Source organism: Medicago truncatula, chromosome 2, assembly GCF_003473485.1.
Source record: "Medicago truncatula cultivar Jemalong A17 chromosome 2, MtrunA17r5.0-ANR, whole genome shotgun sequence".
In the NCBI taxonomy this organism is placed as follows: Eukaryota; Viridiplantae; Streptophyta; class Magnoliopsida; order Fabales; family Fabaceae; genus Medicago; species Medicago truncatula.
Window position 1 is genome coordinate 26,394,754 of NC_053043.1, and position 19,478 is coordinate 26,414,231.

General features: G+C 35.3%; 2 protein-coding genes across 2 annotated transcripts; both read right to left on the reverse strand.

The window, feature by feature from the left end:
* Positions 1 to 9,427: 9,427 nt before the first annotated feature.
* On the reverse strand, positions 9,428 to 11,262 carry LOC120578344 (coiled-coil domain-containing protein 1-like). The gene is made up of 5 exons (XM_039831021.1): positions 11,044 to 11,262; positions 10,845 to 10,937; positions 10,618 to 10,719; positions 10,134 to 10,514; positions 9,428 to 9,688 (listed from the first exon to the last, which is right to left on the reverse strand). Exons 1-5 carry the CDS (start codon positions 11,131 to 11,133, stop codon positions 9,428 to 9,430), a joined length of 927 nt encoding a protein of 308 aa, XP_039686955.1. The 5' UTR covers positions 11,134 to 11,262.
* A 2,299-nt stretch (positions 11,263 to 13,561) lies between these two features.
* On the reverse strand, positions 13,562 to 18,480 carry LOC112422068 (uncharacterized). Its single transcript, XM_039831022.1, has 5 exons — positions 18,260 to 18,480; positions 17,345 to 17,434; positions 14,451 to 16,997; positions 14,210 to 14,362; positions 13,562 to 14,168 (listed from the first exon to the last, which is right to left on the reverse strand). The coding sequence occupies exons 3-5, from the start codon at positions 16,985 to 16,987 to the stop codon at positions 13,562 to 13,564; spliced, it is 3,297 nt and encodes a 1,098-aa protein (XP_039686956.1). The 5' UTR covers positions 16,988 to 16,997; positions 17,345 to 17,434; positions 18,260 to 18,480.
* Between the last annotated feature and the right edge of the window lie 998 nt (positions 18,481 to 19,478).

Sequence of the window (19,478 nt, forward strand, 5' to 3'; positions counted from 1 at the left end):
AATAACATGGCCAAGGAAACTCACTTCATTCAACCAGAATTCACACTTAGACAATTTAGCATAAAGTTTCTTCTCTTTCAACACTTGTAAGACAATCTTCAGATGTTCGGCATGTTCTTCTTCAGTCTTGGACTAAATCAAGATATCGTCGATGAACACAACTACGAACCGATCCAAAAATGCATGGAAGATGCGATTCATATACTCCATAAACACTCCAGGTGCATTGGTCACACCGAAAGGCATAACTTTATATTCATAGTGACCATAACGTGTTCTGAAAGCTGTCTTCTGCATATCCTCATCTTTTACTTTAATCTGGTGATAACCTGATCTCAAATCAATCTTGCTGAAAACTCGTGCACCCACTAACTGATCCATCAAGTCATCAATTCTCGGAAGTGGATACCTATTCTTGATAGTTACCTTGTTCAACTGCCGATAATCAATACACAACCGCATACTACCATCTTTCTTCTTTACTAGCAAAACTGGCGCTCCCCAAGGTGAAACACTTGGTCTAACAAACTTCTTCTCAAGCAAGTCTTCCAACTGTTTCTTCAACTCAGATAACTCAGAAGCAGACATACGATAAGGTGCCATCGAGACCGGCTTCGTTCCAGGGACAAGATCAATAGAAAACTCAACTTCTCTCTCAGGAGGCACATCAGGAATCTCATCTGGAAAAACTTCTGGAAATTCACACACCACCGGTAACCTATCAATCACTGCTTGATTCTCAATAGATAAAGTAGCCATTAACGAAAACATCAAGATACCGTCGCGTTCCAGTTGCTTCAGCTGCTTAGTAGATAAAAACTATGCACCACTTTCCTCTTCGACGGAAGAGAAATGTACTGATTTGCTAAAACAATTAATAAGAACGTGGTTGTACTCTAACCAGTTCATACCCAAAATCACATCCATACCACTCAAAGGTAGACAAACTAAATCCATTTCAAAATCACGACCAAACATAGACAAAGGACATTTCAAACATACGAGAGAAGTAGTCACCGAACCCTTAGCCGGAGTTTCGACAACCATCTCTCCATTCATATCAGACAAATCAAGACCCAAAGCAGAAACACAATCGAAAGCAATAAAACAATGCGTAGCACCAGTATCAATAATAGCAACTAAAGGAGAATTATTAATATAGCAAGTACCTCTGATCAAACGATCGTCATTCTCTGTCTGAGTCCTAGTCAAAGCGAAAACCCTACCAGTAGTCGGTGTAACGCCCTCTCTAATTATTTGATTATTTTAAATGAGTTTAGAATATACTTATATGATTTGTGTGATTTATATGATTTATTTTGATAAGTGATATTTTGTTATGATATATGTTATATATTTATTAATATAATATATATGTTATTTGATTTAGAAATATATGTATATGCTATTTGATTTAGGAATGTATATATGTTATTTGGTTCAGAAATATATATGATTTGTTATAAAAATATATACATGATTTGTTGTAGAAATATATGTCATTTGCTATGGAAATATATATATGTTATAGAGATATATTTGTTATTTATTATTGTTATAGAAATATTTTATATATATATATATATGTATATATTAGAATAGAATATTAATATTTGGATTTAAGAGAAAAATAAGTAGGTTAAAGATTTATATAAATAGGAGAGACCTAGTTTAGAAAAACATAACGTACGTACGACTGCTTTTGGAGAAAAGGGAGAAAAAGTCAAGAGAAGAGGGAGAGACCTAGAGGGGCTGCGATTTTCTTATTCTAAGGTAAGGGTGGGACTAACATTCAATCTTCTTAAGCCTATGATTCTGAAATTGGATTTAACATGTAGTTTTGGGAATTTGGGAAATTAGGGTTAGAGGTTGTAATTCGTTGATTAGATGTTGGAGACCCGTTGAATTAATGAAGAAATAGTGTTCATACCTTAGATTGTTCATAGTACAATGATTAGAACCAGTTTTGGGTTTGGGTTGATGAAAACTGGAATTTTCGCTTGAAGATTCGGTGTCTAAACGTTTTGCAAATAAGTGATTATGTGAGGTTTTGGAAACCGATTTTTGGGTGGTTTAAACTTGAATTTTTCTATAGATTATGATAGGGCTAAGTGTCAGGAGCGTTTAGGCGAAAACGGCATCGAAAACGGGTTAACGGTTTGGTTTTTATGAGCGAAAACGTGAAGGTTGAAAGTCTGAAGTCGTCTGTCGAATCTGGAAAAATCGTGCCACGATGGGAGACCAACGTGCCACGATTTTGTCATCCAAGAAACCCTAAAAATGCAATTTCCTTCACTCCAAATGCTTCCAAACTTCTTCCTAAGTGTAGGGACTTTATCCTAACCATCTAGAGATGTTTTTAGGAAAGAAATAACCTTGTATAAAGGGTCTAATGAGTTGTTGAGAGTTGAACCTTAGGGTAGTTATGAATATTAATGATGATCTGTGAAGCTGATTTATGATGATTTGATGTTGTTTATAATGTGATATAATTGTATATGCATTACTTGAATTATATGTGATTATTTGAGATGTTGTTTACTTACGTGCGATATTATTATATCATGATGTTTTGCATACTGCCTACGTTGCTGATCATTAACTAACTAAGCTGCATGAGTCGGTCCAAGTCGTTGAAGATGTTGATGTTCCAAATTATTGGACTATTATAAGAGGTTGTCGAATTAAGACGTTTAAGAAGTCGAGTCCATACATTAGCATATAGCGATTGAGGCTTGATGCTTCGGAAGTATAATAATACTCAAATAGCGATAGGGGCTTGATGCTCTGGAGTATATTAATACTTAAATAGCGATAGGGGCTTGATGCTCCGTATTGGTACCACATGCATATAAGAGGTCTAAGTTGCATAGTCGAGTTGGAGTCGCATTGTCGAGTCAAGGATGTTTATGTTGATAAGTTGTGAAGTTGTAATTGTTTATACAAACTATGATTGAAGTGCTAAATGATATATTACTATTTATAATGAATATTAAGATGATTTGATGTTGACTAAATATAATTACTGAATTATATGCTTAATATTATTGTTTTGTGAAATCTCACCCCTTCTGCTTGGAAATGTTACTCTTCGTATGAGTAACTTGCAGGTGAATCGTTAGTAGGTTGCTGGTGTTGCTGTCGTGAGTGACTTATTCCTCACTGAGTCTTAGGATGCTCTGATACGTAACGGGATGGGATCTTTTGTGGCTATTTTCTATTCTTTTACGTATTGCTTATGTTTTAATAAGGCCTGCGTGCCAAAGACTTACTTATGTTAATGAATTAAATCCGCTGCTAAGTTTGAATTAATACGTTTATGATTTTTGGAAAGATAATTAGTTAATTATCTCATTTATGATTTTTAAGAAGTGTAGCATTCCGTTATGTGTTGAATACTCTGATATTTGTTATGAAATTTTTAAGTTGGGAAAACGGGGTGTTACAGTCGGCACCCTCTTAGGCTGAGTACACTGTGAACTAATGTGACCCTCTCCATTGCAATTAAAGCACACAATGTCTGTACGATTGCAATCAGCTACAACATGACCTTTCTTACCACACCGGACACACTTCTTGATTTCCTCTGGGCAGGCGTTGCTCTTGTGGCCTTTCTCACCACAATTGAAGCACACAATCTCTGCAGCATCCTTCTTCTTAGGCCGCCTAACATCGACCATCTTCTGTTTACCTTTGTCAGCGGGGGCACTGTACGGCTTAGGACGACTCTGCTGTCCCTTGCCCTTCCTTTCATTCACTACCTTGTAGTGAGCCTTGGTATCCTCTTCGTAGATCCTGCAGCTGTTAACCAAATCTGGAAAAACTCTCAGCTGTTGATACCCAATCGCCCTCTTGATGTCGGGCCTCAGACCATTCTCGAACTTGATACATCTCAAGAACTCAGCATTCTCAGTAGTATAGTGCGGATAGAACTTAGACAGCTCCACGAACTTGGCAGCATACTCTGTCACGGACATATTTCCTTGCTTCAGCTCAAGGAATTCGATCTCTTTCTTCCCGCGAACATCTTCCGGAAAGTATCTTCTCAGGAACTCTCTCCTGAAAACAGCCCAAGTCACAACAGCTCCCTCCTGCCCAAGGGTAGGCAGAAGAGCAACCCACCAGTCATCAGCTTCCTCGGCTAGCTGATGAGTACCAAACAGCACTTTCTGATCCTCCATGCACTGCATAACCCGGAAAATCCTCTCAATCTCCTTAAGCCACGTCTGGGCTCCATCAGGGTTATAACGTCCTTTGAAAGTCGGAGGGTTCTTCTTTATGAACGTCTCCAACATCCTAGCTTCAGCATTCGCACTGGCATTCACGTTAGGTTGTTGTCCCACAGCTTGGGCAACAGCTTGTAGAGCAGCAGCTAACGCAGCATCGTTTCTTCCAGCCATTTCCGAGATTCTACAAAAGTAGCAACAACAACATAAGATAGTAATATAAATATTACTAAGACTCGACACGACTCTCTAATTGACCAGACGGACCGACCTGCTCTGATACCAATTGTAACACCCCGTTTTCCCAATATTTAAAATTTCTTTAAAAACATAACATTTATCAGAGTAAACATCAAACAACGGGATATCACATATAACGTAATCCAACAGTTAAATAATAATTTAACCAATATCTTAAACATTTGCAGCGGAAAATCTTAACCATAATTCATGAAACGTTTTGGCACGCAGGCCCAACAAGTATCTCAAAAGAGTTAATCAAAACAGTAAATATTCATGGCAGTTCACGTAAGAGAATGAAGCATGTTATAGCATAAAACCCCATCCCGTTACGTATCAGAGCGACCTAGATGACACAGTGAAGGCAAGGCCACTCACGACGGCAACTGCACACTAAGCACGATCACCTGCAAGTTACCCATACGAAGGGCAACATTTTCAAGCAGAAGGGGTGAGATTTCATAATAAAATAACATTAATCAATGTAATTGCGAATCATAAATTAACATCATAATCATTCCATTATTAACTTTGCATAAATGCTAAACAGTTATCACGTAATCATATATCCAATTCATTATGAACAACGTAACATAATCAATAAACACTTATCACGTAATCACATATTCATTCATTATCAACAAGGCATCTTAATCATGACAATGTGACAATGCTCCTAGACTCCTTATATGCATGTGGTACCAATCGTCATCATAAGTATTAATATACTTTAATCGTGCGGAGGACAAAGCTCCTATAAAACGTGCGGAGGACAAAGCTCCTAATATTCGTGGTGAGGACTAAGCTCAATGATATGCTATGCATGGACACATATGAACAAAACATCGTAATCAACTTATCAACATGCATCCAATAATTTAGAGCTAAACTTCATCATATAATTATGCACTTAGTTAAATAACGGAAGCAGCATAAACAGGTCACATAACAAGATGATATCATTATATCAAAGCACATAATTTGTATCATTATCACATCTTCTTATCTTGCATGAATATACAATACAATAGTTCATATTCAATTAATATTAATATAACTTAAACAACTCTACAGTCTGCATTAAACGACATCACTAGGTCTCATTACCAGTTAGGGGTTCACTCTTGATCAACAAGTGCGACACAGATCGCATAAACACATAAACAAGTTCATCCTGGTTGTACTCGCGAGGCGAGAGTACTTACACGCCATGGCGAGTACCACTCATCTCCCAAACTAATGTTGTTCTAGGTTCCCTCTGATCCTACATTCATTCCTAATCAATACTAGGTATGTTCAGGCATTCTATGGCAGCCAAGGTCCAACTAAAAATGTCAAAACACAAAATATGACATGCACTCTGCCTAAGCTCGCGAGGCGAGGAAGGGTTGCTCGCCATGGCGAGTTGCACCAAACAACTCGCGAGGCGAAGGGAAGGGGCTCGCGTGGCGAGCGATGAAGTTCATCACTCGCGAGGCGAGGATCATCACTCACCGTGGCGAGCGATGAACAGAAGCACGGGCAGACTAGGGTTTTTCTCAAAAATCCATCACACAACATGGTTCAAAGCCTAATTTTGATTCCATAATCCATCCTAAACATGTTCTAAGGTTAAAGGACGGTTTCTACATCAATCTAAACAAGTTTTACCGTTTGATCATCAATTTTTAGGGTTTTGACCTAATTCCAAAACTTTTCTAAATCAATCCTAACTTTGTCAATTAATCATCAGAATTACAACGATCAATGCTATTGAATCATTAGTCTCACCCTTACCTTGTTTGAAGAAAATCGCAGCACTCTTGGTCTCTTGCTCCTCTCTAAGCTTTTCTCCCTTTTTCCAAAAGTTTTCACGTACAATGGTTTTCTAAAGCTATTAGGTCTTCCCTATTTATACCTCTTTCTAATAACTTATCTTATCTCACTTTCTCCCCCAAAACTATCTAAAATATCAAAACAGCCCTCAACTAAATATTTTATATTATTTTCAAATCTTTATTCTATTTAACAATAAAATAAATCTCATATCATAATCAAATCCTCCAAAACTCATAACTTATCACGTCATCAATCAAATCACTAAATTCATCGTGAATCACCAAAACATAACAAAATCACGCATATATTATATAATTATAATATAATTGCCTAAACTCGATTAAATAACGATTAAACGAAAGTGGGCGTTACATGAGCCCTCACCAATTGAACGACAAGGTGTTCCAGGGCATGAGCCCTCACCAATTTTTATGATTATGCAATGGACTCCACTTATGTATATCTACATACAACTCAACAATGCATACAACGACATCCACTACTCATCAATGCATATATGTAAATATGACTTATACCTCAACAATTCAATTAATGATACTTCAACCTTTGAAAAGAATTCAACAACATGTATAATTTATTTAGATATAAATATACATCACAGCCATCAACAATTCATCATAATTAATTCAACAGCTCCAGAAAATAACACAATTAATTATAATCATGGTCCTACACCAAAGTTAATCAACAATATTCAATTACATAGCAAACAGCTTCAGGTACAGGGCAACTCGCCTCGCGAGCACATCTGCTTGCTATGGCGAACTCAGGAAAAGGGTTACTCGCCGTGGCGAGTACGAGGCGAACGAGAAAAAGGTGCTCTCGGGAGTTTTGACATTTCTCTCACTAAATCTTCATTTTTAGGCTCCCTATTCATCTTTTTAATCTAAAAATTGTCCCATTCCTCTCTAAAAACATCCAGGCACTCAAAACTATCCAACTTACACCTTATAACAACAATCTGAAAATTATGATCTCTCACTCACTTACTCGCTATGGCGAGTGGTTCTGCTCGCAAGGCGAGCCATGAAGTTGTTCACTCGCGAGGCGAGACACGCTACTCGCGGGGGCGAGCGAAGAAGGTCTGTACATGCAGAATGCAGGTTTTTCCCAAAAATCTCAATTTTCTCAATTTGACTCCCCAAAACAGTTTACAGAAATGGAATAAAATGTTGTATGCAACTTGAACATATTTCTAACACTAAAACAATGGTTTCTACACTCATTCCATCCAGAATTCAAAGAATCAAAACCTAGACCCAAATTCCCAATTTCTACCAGAAACATGTTAAACCAAAATCAGAATTATACAACTATCATTATTGAGAGATAGTCTCACCCTTACCTTAATTTGAAGAACAAAACTCAACACAAAATCTGGTTCTCTTACTTGGCTCTTCTCCCTTTTTCTTCCAAAACTCTACTGTACGTAAAACAGTTTCTGACTTCTCAATTTCCTAACTCCTAACTTAACTCCCCTTTATTTTATTTAACTCCCTCTTAATTCACTTAATTAAAATAAAACCCCTAAAACTCCAATTAATTATATTTCTCACATTATTCTAATAAATACTAAAAATAAGTCATTTAATAAAATATCACACCACAACATCAACAATAATTATTTAAAATCATATAAAAGACTCTAAATAAATCAGAAATAATTAAATAACGACTAGGGCGTTACAACTCTCCCCAACTTAGAGAATTTCGTCCTCGAAATATTACCTCAAGTAAACAACTCTGGATAAGACTCCAGCATCTTACTCTCCAGCTCCCATGTCAAACTTTCACCAGTTACACCGCCCCAAAGAACCTTTGTAACACCCCGTTTTGCCAACTTAAAAATTTCAAACATATTTCAGAGTAAAACATCACATAAACGGGATATCACACTTCTTAAAACATAAAAGAGATAATTAACTAATTATCCTTCAAAATAAATCTTCAACATATTAGCAGCGGAATTAACTTCAACATCATAGAAAGTCTTGGCACGCAGGCCTCATCCAAACATCTCATAAATCAGTTAAACAACTTTATCATTTAATATTCATAAAACAAATTCGTAAAGGAATAAGAAATAGCCACAAAAGATCCCATCCTGTTACGTGTCAGAGCAACCTAAGACTCAGTGAGGAATAAATCACTCACGACAGCAACACCAGCAACCTACTCTTGATCACCTGCAAGTTACTCATACGAAGATCAACATTTCCAAGCAGAAGGGGTGAGATTTCACAAAACAATAATATTAAGCATATAATTCAACAATTATATTTAACAACATAAAATCATCATAATATTCATCATAGATAATAATGTATCATTTATCGCTTCATTCATAATTCATATAAATAATCACAACTTCAGAACTTATCATCTTTGACTCAACAAATGCAACTATGCAACTTAGACCTCTTATATGCATGAGGTACCAATCCAGGGCATCAAGCCCCCATCGCTATAAGTATCACTACACCATTTATCCTTTTTAACAACAATCGAAAAATGTTGCCAGAACTAAGGAAAACGTCCCCTAAAGGTATAGGGGACGTTTTCCGGGCGTCTCCTATACGAGCGTCGCCTATAGTCTATGGGGACGTTTTTTCATGTTCTTTGGGCACAGTTTTTGAAAACGTCTCCTAAACCTTAGGAATAGGGGACGATTTTTTTGGGATTCTGAGGGGACGTTTTTAAATGTCCCCATAGGTTGCTTCAATTAATAATCGTCCCCTAAAATTTGATTCTTTAAGAAATCATAAAAACGTCCCCATAGCTTACAGGCAACATTTTTATAGTGTCCTTGTAAAATTTTAAAATTTTCCAATTATTTTAGAAATGTAACCATAGCTTAAAGGCAATATTAGAATTGTCAATTATAACTCAAACAAATCGAATTTAACAATACAACCACAAAAGAAGTAATATAATAACATAATTCAAACATTAATTCAAGACATAATAGTAATCAAAATGTCAAACATTACTTGATAAGTTTAATGCTTCGCAGTATAAGCCTAGCAAAATAACAAAACTAAAGTTCGGACAAGTTTAGTGGGTTATCTATAATCCAAAATGTGGCTTAACTACAATCCAAAATAAAACACCATCCAACTCGATCATTCAAGTTTATCTTGTAATTCATCAGCCAAATCGTCCACTTCAAATTCATCACCGATGTCATTCTCTTGAATTTCATCATCTAGGTCATCCTCTTGAAATTCATCATCTATATCATCCTCCTCAAATTCATCATCTATATCATCCTCCTGAAATTCATCACTTAAGTTGTCCTCAAGAAATTCGTCCTCAAGAAATTCATCATCTACGTCTTCCTCCTCATCTATATCATCCTGTACAGCATCTTCATTGATAACTTGCTGCATAAGAACAAAATACATCAACCATAGAAAACTTGTTTTACTATTTTCCCTTCCTTATTCTATCATTACAAGCTCATTTTTAAGTTTCTGCAACTTATGTCATGTTATGCAACAGAGAAAGAAACACAAAATGCAGAAAAATAAATCACAAGTTTGCACAAACACCACAAATTGCATAAACAAAATTTATGCATAAAATTCTGCAACACAATCAAAATCCGACTTTGGACATGCATTTTATACAATTCAGCCAAACAACATAATCATAAGTTCGCACAGCTCTAATTTAGACCCAACATACGCAAGTTAACAATTTCAGACACTTGCCTACATTCCAAGTGATGTCATTACTAACAACTTTTTGCATATATTAACAAGGAAAATATAACTAGTTTAATTCAATTACAATAACATAATCAACAATATTTCTATATATGGTTACCTTTTCAGGACATGGAGTATGAATTGAAGTAGAGGAATGCATTTGTGCTCCACTATCCTTTGGGGAGCTGTTAGCATCTCCATGAGATAATCCTAGCAAATGTTCTATTGAGGCCATATTTAATTGAGGATTGCATTGTTGTATGACGGTCTTAAACGCATTTTGCAATCTATCAATCTGATCTTGAAATTCATGCCTCAAAATAGATACCTCTTGACTATGTGCTTGTTTCAAAGCATTAATCTCAACCTTTCGCTTTAAGGAAGTTTTAGTTACTGTTCTCCCATAACAACGTAACCTTCCGGGACGCTCCTTTCCCATAACAGCTTTAAAAGCTTCAGTATCACTTCCTTTCTTTTCAACCATTTCTTGAAGTTGGGACTAGCATAAAAAAATTCAAGAAAACATTAACTAATATTATAAACAATGTTTGCCAACAATATTAAGTAAACACAATTTAACGTAACTGTAATTTTTTACATACAAATACTTTTCCAGTTTCTTCATCCAATTGTTTTCCTCTACTTCCTTTTCGAGTTTCAAAAAACATTTCTGATTGAGTGGGCTCTCTTTTTTCCTTTTCACGCTGCACGAATCAAAATAAAACATCCCATGAATTAAAATGGCTCTCGTAGAAACCAGACATGAATTAAAAAAATGCTCAAAGAAACCAATCATCCAAGGAATACTTTAGTTGAGCGCGAAATTTACCAGTTTTTCACGAGTCAGAGAGAAGTTTTGGGGACCCATTCGATGCAGCCACTTCAGCTGAGCTCTATTTCTAGCGTTACTTTCAGCCAATGCCTGCATTTAAGTTTTACAGAATTATTATAATAAATCTTACTTGATTATGACATACATAGAAAGGTGCAAAATTATGCACATGCATTAAAAAAAATATTAATCTTACTTGTATAGGCTCCTTACTCCAGAATTCACAAAGCGCCCTAAAATGAGCTATTGGCACCTTTGGAGGACGATGTTTAAGTCTTTCGGTCATGTTGGGATACTTTAGAAAATGATGTTGCTTAATCTTGTACTTGTATCTTCTCCATGCATCTCTAACAGTAGTCTCAACCCAATCTCGTGCTTCAACCGACAAGATAAACTTCCGCTAAAAAAAAGTATAAGAGAACACAAGGAAGAGGCTCAAGTCAGATACTACTTTTTTAGTGGGACCGATAGGCTGATCAACATCATTATAGGTCACTTCTACTCGCTCTTCAAAAGTTCTTGCATGAATCTTTTTGCACAAAGTTCTCCCACGAGTTTTTCTTTGAGATATTCCTACAATTTTATAAAGTAATTAACATGACAAAACAATATCACATGTTGGTTACCAATATATAAAGAATACATGAAATCATTATTATGAAATACAAAACTAATTACCTTGTTTTTCTTCTCTATTTGTGTTTTCCTCTTCTTCATTGACTACCGGTTCTCTCGAATCTTCCACTCTATTTTTGCCAGACAGTGGCTGATTTTTACTAGAGCTAGGGTGAAAGTTGCTTCCCGGTTTTTCTCCATTGTTTGACTTGGTTGCTTCCATCTCTTTTGACTTGTGAAGTTCCACATAATCATGAATCAACATTGATGGGCATGTAGGCACCCTCTTTGCCTTTTTAGAGCATTCAGTTTTTGACATCATTGTGTCCAAAGATATATTAGGTTTATCAGGTTTCACTATTTTGGAAGGAATAAGTAACTTCCTTGCAACTGTTTTATCCACCTTTTGAATTTTCTCTCTATTGTTGTCTAGTAGATTCTCATGAGTTCTTTTTTTCAGCATTCCTAGTTTCAATGTAATTTCTCATCAAAAGAATGTCATATAAAGAATAAGAAAATTTAAAGTAATGCAAAGATATCAATTACCTTGAGCAAAATTCTTCTTAGCTTGTGGTTGCAAAATCCTAGGCCTCTCTGTTTGCTTTGTAGCAACCTCTAGAACTCTATTTTTTGCATGTAGTTTCTCATTCAGTCCATTGATTGTAGCTTTCCCATTAGTTCTTCTCTTTTGTGTTTCTAAATTTAGTCTAAAGATATTAGAAATAATTTAAGGGAAAAATACATTTAACTCCCTTTAGATTTCACTAAAAGACACTCAGAAAAAATGCAGCATATATACAATAGTCCGCAAAACTCAGCAGAAATGTGGTTCACGACAGTCAGCAACTGCCGACCAAACCATAAAACACATAAAAAAAACACAACATATGTTGAGGTATGACAAGCATAAAGAAGAAGTATAGAGGAGTAGACATTTCAGAGGAAAATCACCAGAAGTAATATACATAACTCAAATAACAAAACTTACGTTGTACAACTTCTTTGTCACCATGTTCATAATCTTTCATTGCTTGAGGTTGTGAGAGTTTGACTTTCTTAATTTTCTTTGTGATTGCATCTTTGTCCAAATCGCCACCAACCTTTTGAAATCTTTCTTGCTGAGTTCCTTTGCTTTTTGGTGTTTCTAAATTTAGTCAAAATTCATCAAAAGATATTAGCAATAATTTAAAATAATATACATAACTCAAATGAAAAAACTTACGTTGTACAACTTCTTTGTTACGATGTGCACCATCTTTCATTGCTTGAGGTTGCGAGAGTTTGGCTTTCTTCAATTTCTTTGTCATTGCATCTTTCTCCAAATTACCGTCAACCTTTTGAACTTGTTCTTGCTGAGTTCCTTTTTTTGGTGTTTCTAAATTTTGTGAAAATTCATAAAAAAAAATATTAGGAACAAATATATATGAAGGAAATCCAAAACATAGATGTTACATATGTAATTTTATAAAATCATAATCATGAGACAAGAAAAGATTTACCGTCTACAACTTCTATAATCCCTTGAGGCATTTCTCTATTGTTTCCCTGCAGCCTCTCATGCAACTTTTCAATTTTTTCTTGCTTAATTTGATGTTGAAACATCTTTTTCAACTCAACGCTTGATCTAGCTTGAAAAGGTAAATCAAATCCTTCAGCAGGACTTTGAGTAGTAGGCCTACGCGAACCACCAGCTTTCACACTTCTTACATTCTCCATTATGTCCAACAATGATGAACTACAACCATTTAAAAAAAAAATTGATGAACTACAAAGGGGGAAAATTACATAATTATACAATACAATCAATGTTCAAAGATGATTTTTTCTTTTGAGTTGTCAAATATATTAGGCAAAACAACCCGCACAAGACGTAACAGTTGCGCTGCTTGAAACAAAACAAAATTACAATGGGTTGGGCTACATATAAGCAGAAGCCACTAGGAAACAAATACAACACAAAAGGAACAATGATATTAGGCCAACTAAACCAAACAACACCAAGACCACACCAACCCAGTTTAAATGTCCTAAAAAAAAGCTCCCAAAAATTAGTCCAACTACCACTAACCCCACCACTTAAAAGACACTGTAAACACTGCCTAATCAGTACTAGAATCATCAGAATCATCAGTGGTTTCATCGTCACTTTCAAGACTCGTGTCACTGTGATCACTTTCAATTGCTTTTTGCTTGTGGAGTTCTGACAAAGGCATTTCAAAGATATCATCTGGTACATCTTTCCTAACAAAATCCACTTCAAAATCATCCTTTAAAATATCAAGATTTGTTGGAATATCATATTCTTGGCCATCTGAACTCAAACATTCTCCCATGTCAAATGATTCCCTTGGAAGTGCTGTCAAAACATAGTGTTTGTTCTTGTTAAAAGGATCTTCAATATAGAAGCACTGCTGAACTTGAGATGCCAACACAAATGGATCATTTTTGTAGCATTTTTTGTTAAAGTAAACACATGGGGATCCATATTTATCCTTTTCAGCCACAAACCAATCACATTTGAACAGCACATATTTTTCATGATCATAATAATCTAACTCTATGATATCTTTTATTGCCCCATAGTAAGTCACACAAATATTTTTGGGATTTTCATCCTTTGCATTTCTAAGAACTTGAGTCACCGCTTCTAATGTCACACCACTATTTTGTGTTTTAAGCCTCGCTTCACGTTGTGTTGTATGAAATCTGTATCCATTAATAACATAACCAGAATACCTTTTAACAACCTCATTTGGCCCCTAGACAACACCTTTAACCATTCGGTTACTTCCTCATCCATGACACGTGTTTCAAACCATTGAATAAAATCTTCTCTTTGATTGATAGCTTTGCTGGACTTTCTTTTGTTTTTAGGATTATGAACATTAACCTCATGCTCTCTACAAAATAAATAACTAATTTTTCAATACAACAGAAAAATAAAACTTATTGTGACAATGAAATGATGCAGGAAGTAGATGATTGTACCTAATATATTCCTGCACTTCATCACAATTGAATAAAATGTAGCCATGGGCCTGGTTTAGATCCTTATGATCAAAACAAACTAGTTTCTTTCCCCCAATTGGATGACCTATGCTTGGAGTATCATCGCTATTTCGTGTCATTCTATTCATCCCTGTGTCAACAGCACTAGACAAATATCTTGAACAAAATGTTAGACCTTCTTTAGCCACATATGCTTCAGCGATAGAACCCTCTGGATACCTCCTATTCCGAACAAAAGACTTTAAATCACCCAAATATCTCTCCATGTAATACATCCATCGAAACTGAACTGGCCCACCTAATCTGACCTCATTTGCAAGGTGAATTGGTAAGTGAACCATTATGTCAAAGAAACTTGGAGGGAAAATACGCTCGAATTGACAAAGTGTTTCAGCAATTTCTACTTCCAAGCGTTCCAAAGTTTTCACATCTATAACCTTTTGGCATAAACAACGAAAAAATGAACAAAGCTGAAGCAAAGGAATAACAACTTGATTAGGGCCTATCCCTCTTATTGCTACTTGCAACAAGTAATGCAATATAATATGAGCATCATGACTCTTGTACCCAGAAACTTTTCCTTCATTAACTTGAACACATCGAGAAATATTAGAAGCAAGGCCATCAGGAAGTTTTACTGTCTTTAAAACACCACAAAAAACAGATTTCTCATGCTTTGTTAGGGAGAAACATGCTTTAGGGATTTGAGTTTTCTTACCATCACTCGTTGCTTTCAAGTGGAGCTTTTTTCTAATCCCCATGTGTTGCAAGTCCAAACGAGCTTTTGCATGGTCCTTTTTCTTCCCTTCAATCTCCAAGAGAGTCCCGATTATATTATCACAAATGTTCTTTTCTATATGCATAACATCTAAATTATGGCGCAAAGAATTGTCCTTCCAATATGGTAATTGCCAAAAGATAGACTTTTTCTTCCAACGACCAAACCTTTTTTTCTTTTTTTTCTTCCCCAATGGACCAAGCCTTTTTTTCTTTTTTTCCTTTCCCAACATGTCAGGGATCTTTTTTAAGTCTTTTAAAATCTTTTTTGAATCTAACAAAGAAGGTGCAGACCTATATTCTGGCTTTCCATCAAAAGAAGTTGAATTTGATCTCCATACATGATTTGAATCCAAAAAGACTCGATGACCCATATAACACATCTTTCGACTATGTTTTAAGTATCTTGAAGAAGTTTTATGATTACAAGCGGGGCAAGCCAACTTCCCTTTTGTACTCCAACCAGATAGCATAGCATATGCAGGGTAGTCATTCACAGTCCACATAAGAGCTGCATGCATTTGAAATGTTTCATTTTTGGAAATATCATACGTTTCTACACCGACATTCCACAATATCTTCAGCTCCTCAATAAGTGGTTGTAAATACACATCAATTGCATTTCCGGGTGACTTTGGTCCAGGAATAATTAACGACATTAAACAATTTTTAGCCTTTAAGCACAAATTTGGCGGATAATTATATATTGTTAATACAACAGGCCATGTACTATGTGAAAGACTCATAGTCCTAAATGGATTAAACCCATCACTTGCCAACCCAAGCCTGATGTTACGGGTTTCACGAGCAAAATCTGAATGTTTTGCATCAAAGTCTTTCCATGCTTTGGCATCGGCCGGATGCCTTAACTTCCCATCCCTTGAACGCTTATCTGAGTGCCACCTTAATGTGTCGGCTGTCTTTGAACACATAAAGAGTCTTTTCAATCTTGGAATCAAAGGAAAATGTCTTAGAACTTTGGCGGGAACCTTGTGAGCTTTTTTAATTTCGTCAGGCTCATTAGCAACTTCAGGATATTCTATCCACCTTGATGCGCCACAAATATGACATGAGTCATCTTTCTCGTGCTCTTTCCAAAACAACATGCAATTTTTGGGACATGCATCAATCTTTTTATAGTCTAAGCCCAAATCTTTTATCATAGATTTTGTTTTATTGAAAGAGACAGGGATGTTCAAATCTGGCATAGCCTCTTTCAACAATTCTAAGAGAGCAGTGAACGATGCATTGCTCCATCCATGGAGGCATTTCAACAAGTAGATTCGAATAGTGAATGATAACGAGGAAAAACTTTCACAACCAGGGTATAACTCTTGATTTGCATCATCAACTAGTTTATAAAATTTCTTTGCATCTTCATTTAGCCCTTCATGTACTCTACCTCCATCAGCGACATCTTTAAACGTCTCAAAAAGTAACCCATTAATATCATCATGAGATGATGTTTCGTCATGACTATCACCATCAAGATCCATAAGACTTTCATCTTCACCGTGATAAATCCATTCCACGTATCCTTTTACAAATCCTTTGCTACATAAATGGTCGAACACTACATCTCTGGTTTCCCAACTATCATTGCAACATACAGCACAGGGGCACAAAATCTCTTCTTCTTCAACCATTCCTTTGGTGAATGCAATATCCAAAAAGTAATTAACACCATCCTTGTAACTTTGACTATGTGGAGGCAACGCCACCCAATCCTTCTTTATCATGTTTGGTTTACTAAAATGAAATAAAAGTTTACTATAAGCCTATTATTAGTTTATTACTGTAAGCCTATAAGGGAATAACTACAATAAGGCATTATAAACCTAATAAATGCATCATAAAAGTATTTTAACTAAACATAAGATTATATATTATATACATTTTAGAGTTTTGTAAGTCGACAATTAAAAGGATAAATTCAAGATGCTGAGGAATATTACCCTTTTAACTTTTAACTAAAATACAAGTTGCTGAGGCAAAATCAAATTGAAGCAAACATTTCCATTTTTAGTAAAATAATATCTTAAGCATGTATGAAACATATACAGCAGCAAAGAAGTTAAAAAACTTGAAAATAATACCTGAACACACCAACGCAAGAAGCAGCAATACAGCAACACAGAGAAGCAAGAACGCAACAACCCCGAAAATGCCGTAAACGTAGAACAGTGCTGCAATAAACCAAAGACGCGTCAGCACCAATATTGCCAATACAACAACAATATTTTACTTAAATTAGAACCTATTAAGCACGGATACGGATACCGACACCAGACACAAACACGCTACTAATTTAACAAAATCATATAATTATGTGTAATTATATATGTCAGTGTCGTGTCGGTTTCGAACACAACGCGTGTCTGACAACGGGTCACGCCTAATCCAAACATGGTTCATAAACTGAGTTTCAATATAATGAAGAATGATTTAAATTGACATACTGTTTATGCATAATATGAAACAACACAATCCCACTACAAATCTACAATGAATTATTCAAACATTACACATGTAATCAACTAAAGAACATGTAATCAACTAAACTCATGGCAATTACATTCAATTTCAATTTCAATTAAAGAACAAAGGATGGAATTGGAAACCAGTGGCAATCAACTAAGTTACTAAAGATGGAAAACTCATGGCAATCAATAAAGAACATGTAGAAAATTCATACACGACACAAAAACAGTGAACTCATACACGACACAGAAATAGTAATTTTGTTTGTAAAATCAAATTACACATTACGCGATGAAAAATGATGATCGAAACTGTAGAACGCAGTGCTCGTTCACATGTTAGCATCGAAAACAAGCAGTAACACGTAATTGAAGTAAAAACCATCTCGGAGATTGATTTAGGGTTTAGGATTTCGAAGTGAGTGATTTTCACTGAGAATCAAAATAAAATAAAAAAACAAAAACAGTGCAGAGCGATTTCGAAAGCATGAAAGAAGAATTGAAAGCGACTAGGACTGAGAGAAAACCTACCAGAGAAAGAGAGAGTTGAGTAGAATAGAGTCGCCAAAGTTGAATGTTTGAAGCTATTTGAATTTGTATTGAATCAGACCCAATTGAAACCGGTGATGGATGGAGGGAGAGTGGTCGCGGTCGCGGTCGCAGCTCGCCGGCGTTGGCTTGGTTCCGGTCGATTGGCTTGTGGTGGGAGAAGAAAGAGAACGTGTGTTCTCAAATGAAAGAGAAAGGGAAAGATGAAGCGTTAATATCAATGTTTTTCCCTTTTTAGCTTTGTTACAAAAAAAAAAACGTTAATATGAATGTTAATCAAGTAATCCTTTTAATTGTCACAATGTTATATTATTATTATTATATTATTATTATTATTTATTATGTTTTTTTGTCTAAAAAAAAGTTAGTCACTTTGGTCCTTGAATAGGAAAGAAATTATCACTTTAGTCTATGAATGCAGATAAATTGCAAAATAGTTTATGAATGTATACTATGTTAGTCAACTTAGTATCTGAATGCAGACTTCGTTAATCAATTTAGTCCCTGAATTTAGACTTAGTTAGTCACATTAATCCTTGAAATTGACTAACAGAGTCTACGTTCAAGCACTGTTTTGCAATTTCTCTGCATTCAAGGACTTAAGTGACTACTCTTTTCTCATTCAGGAACTAAAGTGACTAATCCCAAAACAAGTATGTTTTTTTTTTATTTTACAAAATAAAGATTTATTATTATTATAATTATTACTATGTTAATTACAAAATAAAAAACTATATTTTTTTTTACGTAAAGATATATTATTATTATGTGTTAAATAATTTTTTTTTTTTTTTTACATGATGTGTTAGCAATATTTTTTTTTTATTTTTTGATTTTTTTTTAAGAATGATTGGATGGAAAATTTGTATTTTGGTGAACAAGTTTAGAGGGAAAGATTGCCACCAAAAATTTGATGTTGTTGAAATTTTTATGAAATAATAGAGTAACGCTCCAAAAATGTCCCCAAAAGTATTTAAGGGGACAATTCATGATTGTTATCAAAGAAATAATAGAGTGACGCTCCAAAAACGTCCCCAGAAGTATCTAAGGGGACGATTTCCAAGGGTTGCAAACTTTTATCTAGAGAAGATCATAAAACGTCCCCTTAGGGACTTTTAGGGGACAATTTCTGCACGTCCCCTAAAAAAGTGTTGCCAGAGACAACAAATGGTGTAGTGTATTAATATACTTCCAGGGCATC

Coding starts and splice junctions, on each gene's coding strand:
- LOC120578344 (XM_039831021.1), bottom strand. CDS start 11,133: ATGACCGAAAGACTTAAACATCGTCCTCCAAAGGTGCCAATAGCTCAT. Junction 10,938..11,043: donor GGAGTAAGGAGCCTATACAA/GTAAGATTAATA, acceptor ACTTAAATGCAG/GCATTGGCTGAAAGTAACGC. Junction 10,515..10,617: donor AAGAAACTGGAAAAGTATTT/GTATGTAAAAAA, acceptor TTTTTATGCTAG/TCCCAACTTCAAGAAATGGT.
- LOC112422068 (XM_039831022.1), bottom strand. CDS start 16,987: ATGATAAAGAAGGATTGGGTGGCGTTGCCTCCACATAGTCAAAGTTAC. Junction 14,363..14,450: donor GAAGTGCAGGAATATATTAG/GTACAATCATCT, acceptor TTTATTTTGTAG/AGAGCATGAGGTTAATGTTC. Junction 14,169..14,209: donor TTGTCTAGGGGCCAAATGAG/GTTGTTAAAAGG, acceptor TAATGGATACAG/ATTTCATACAACACAACGTG.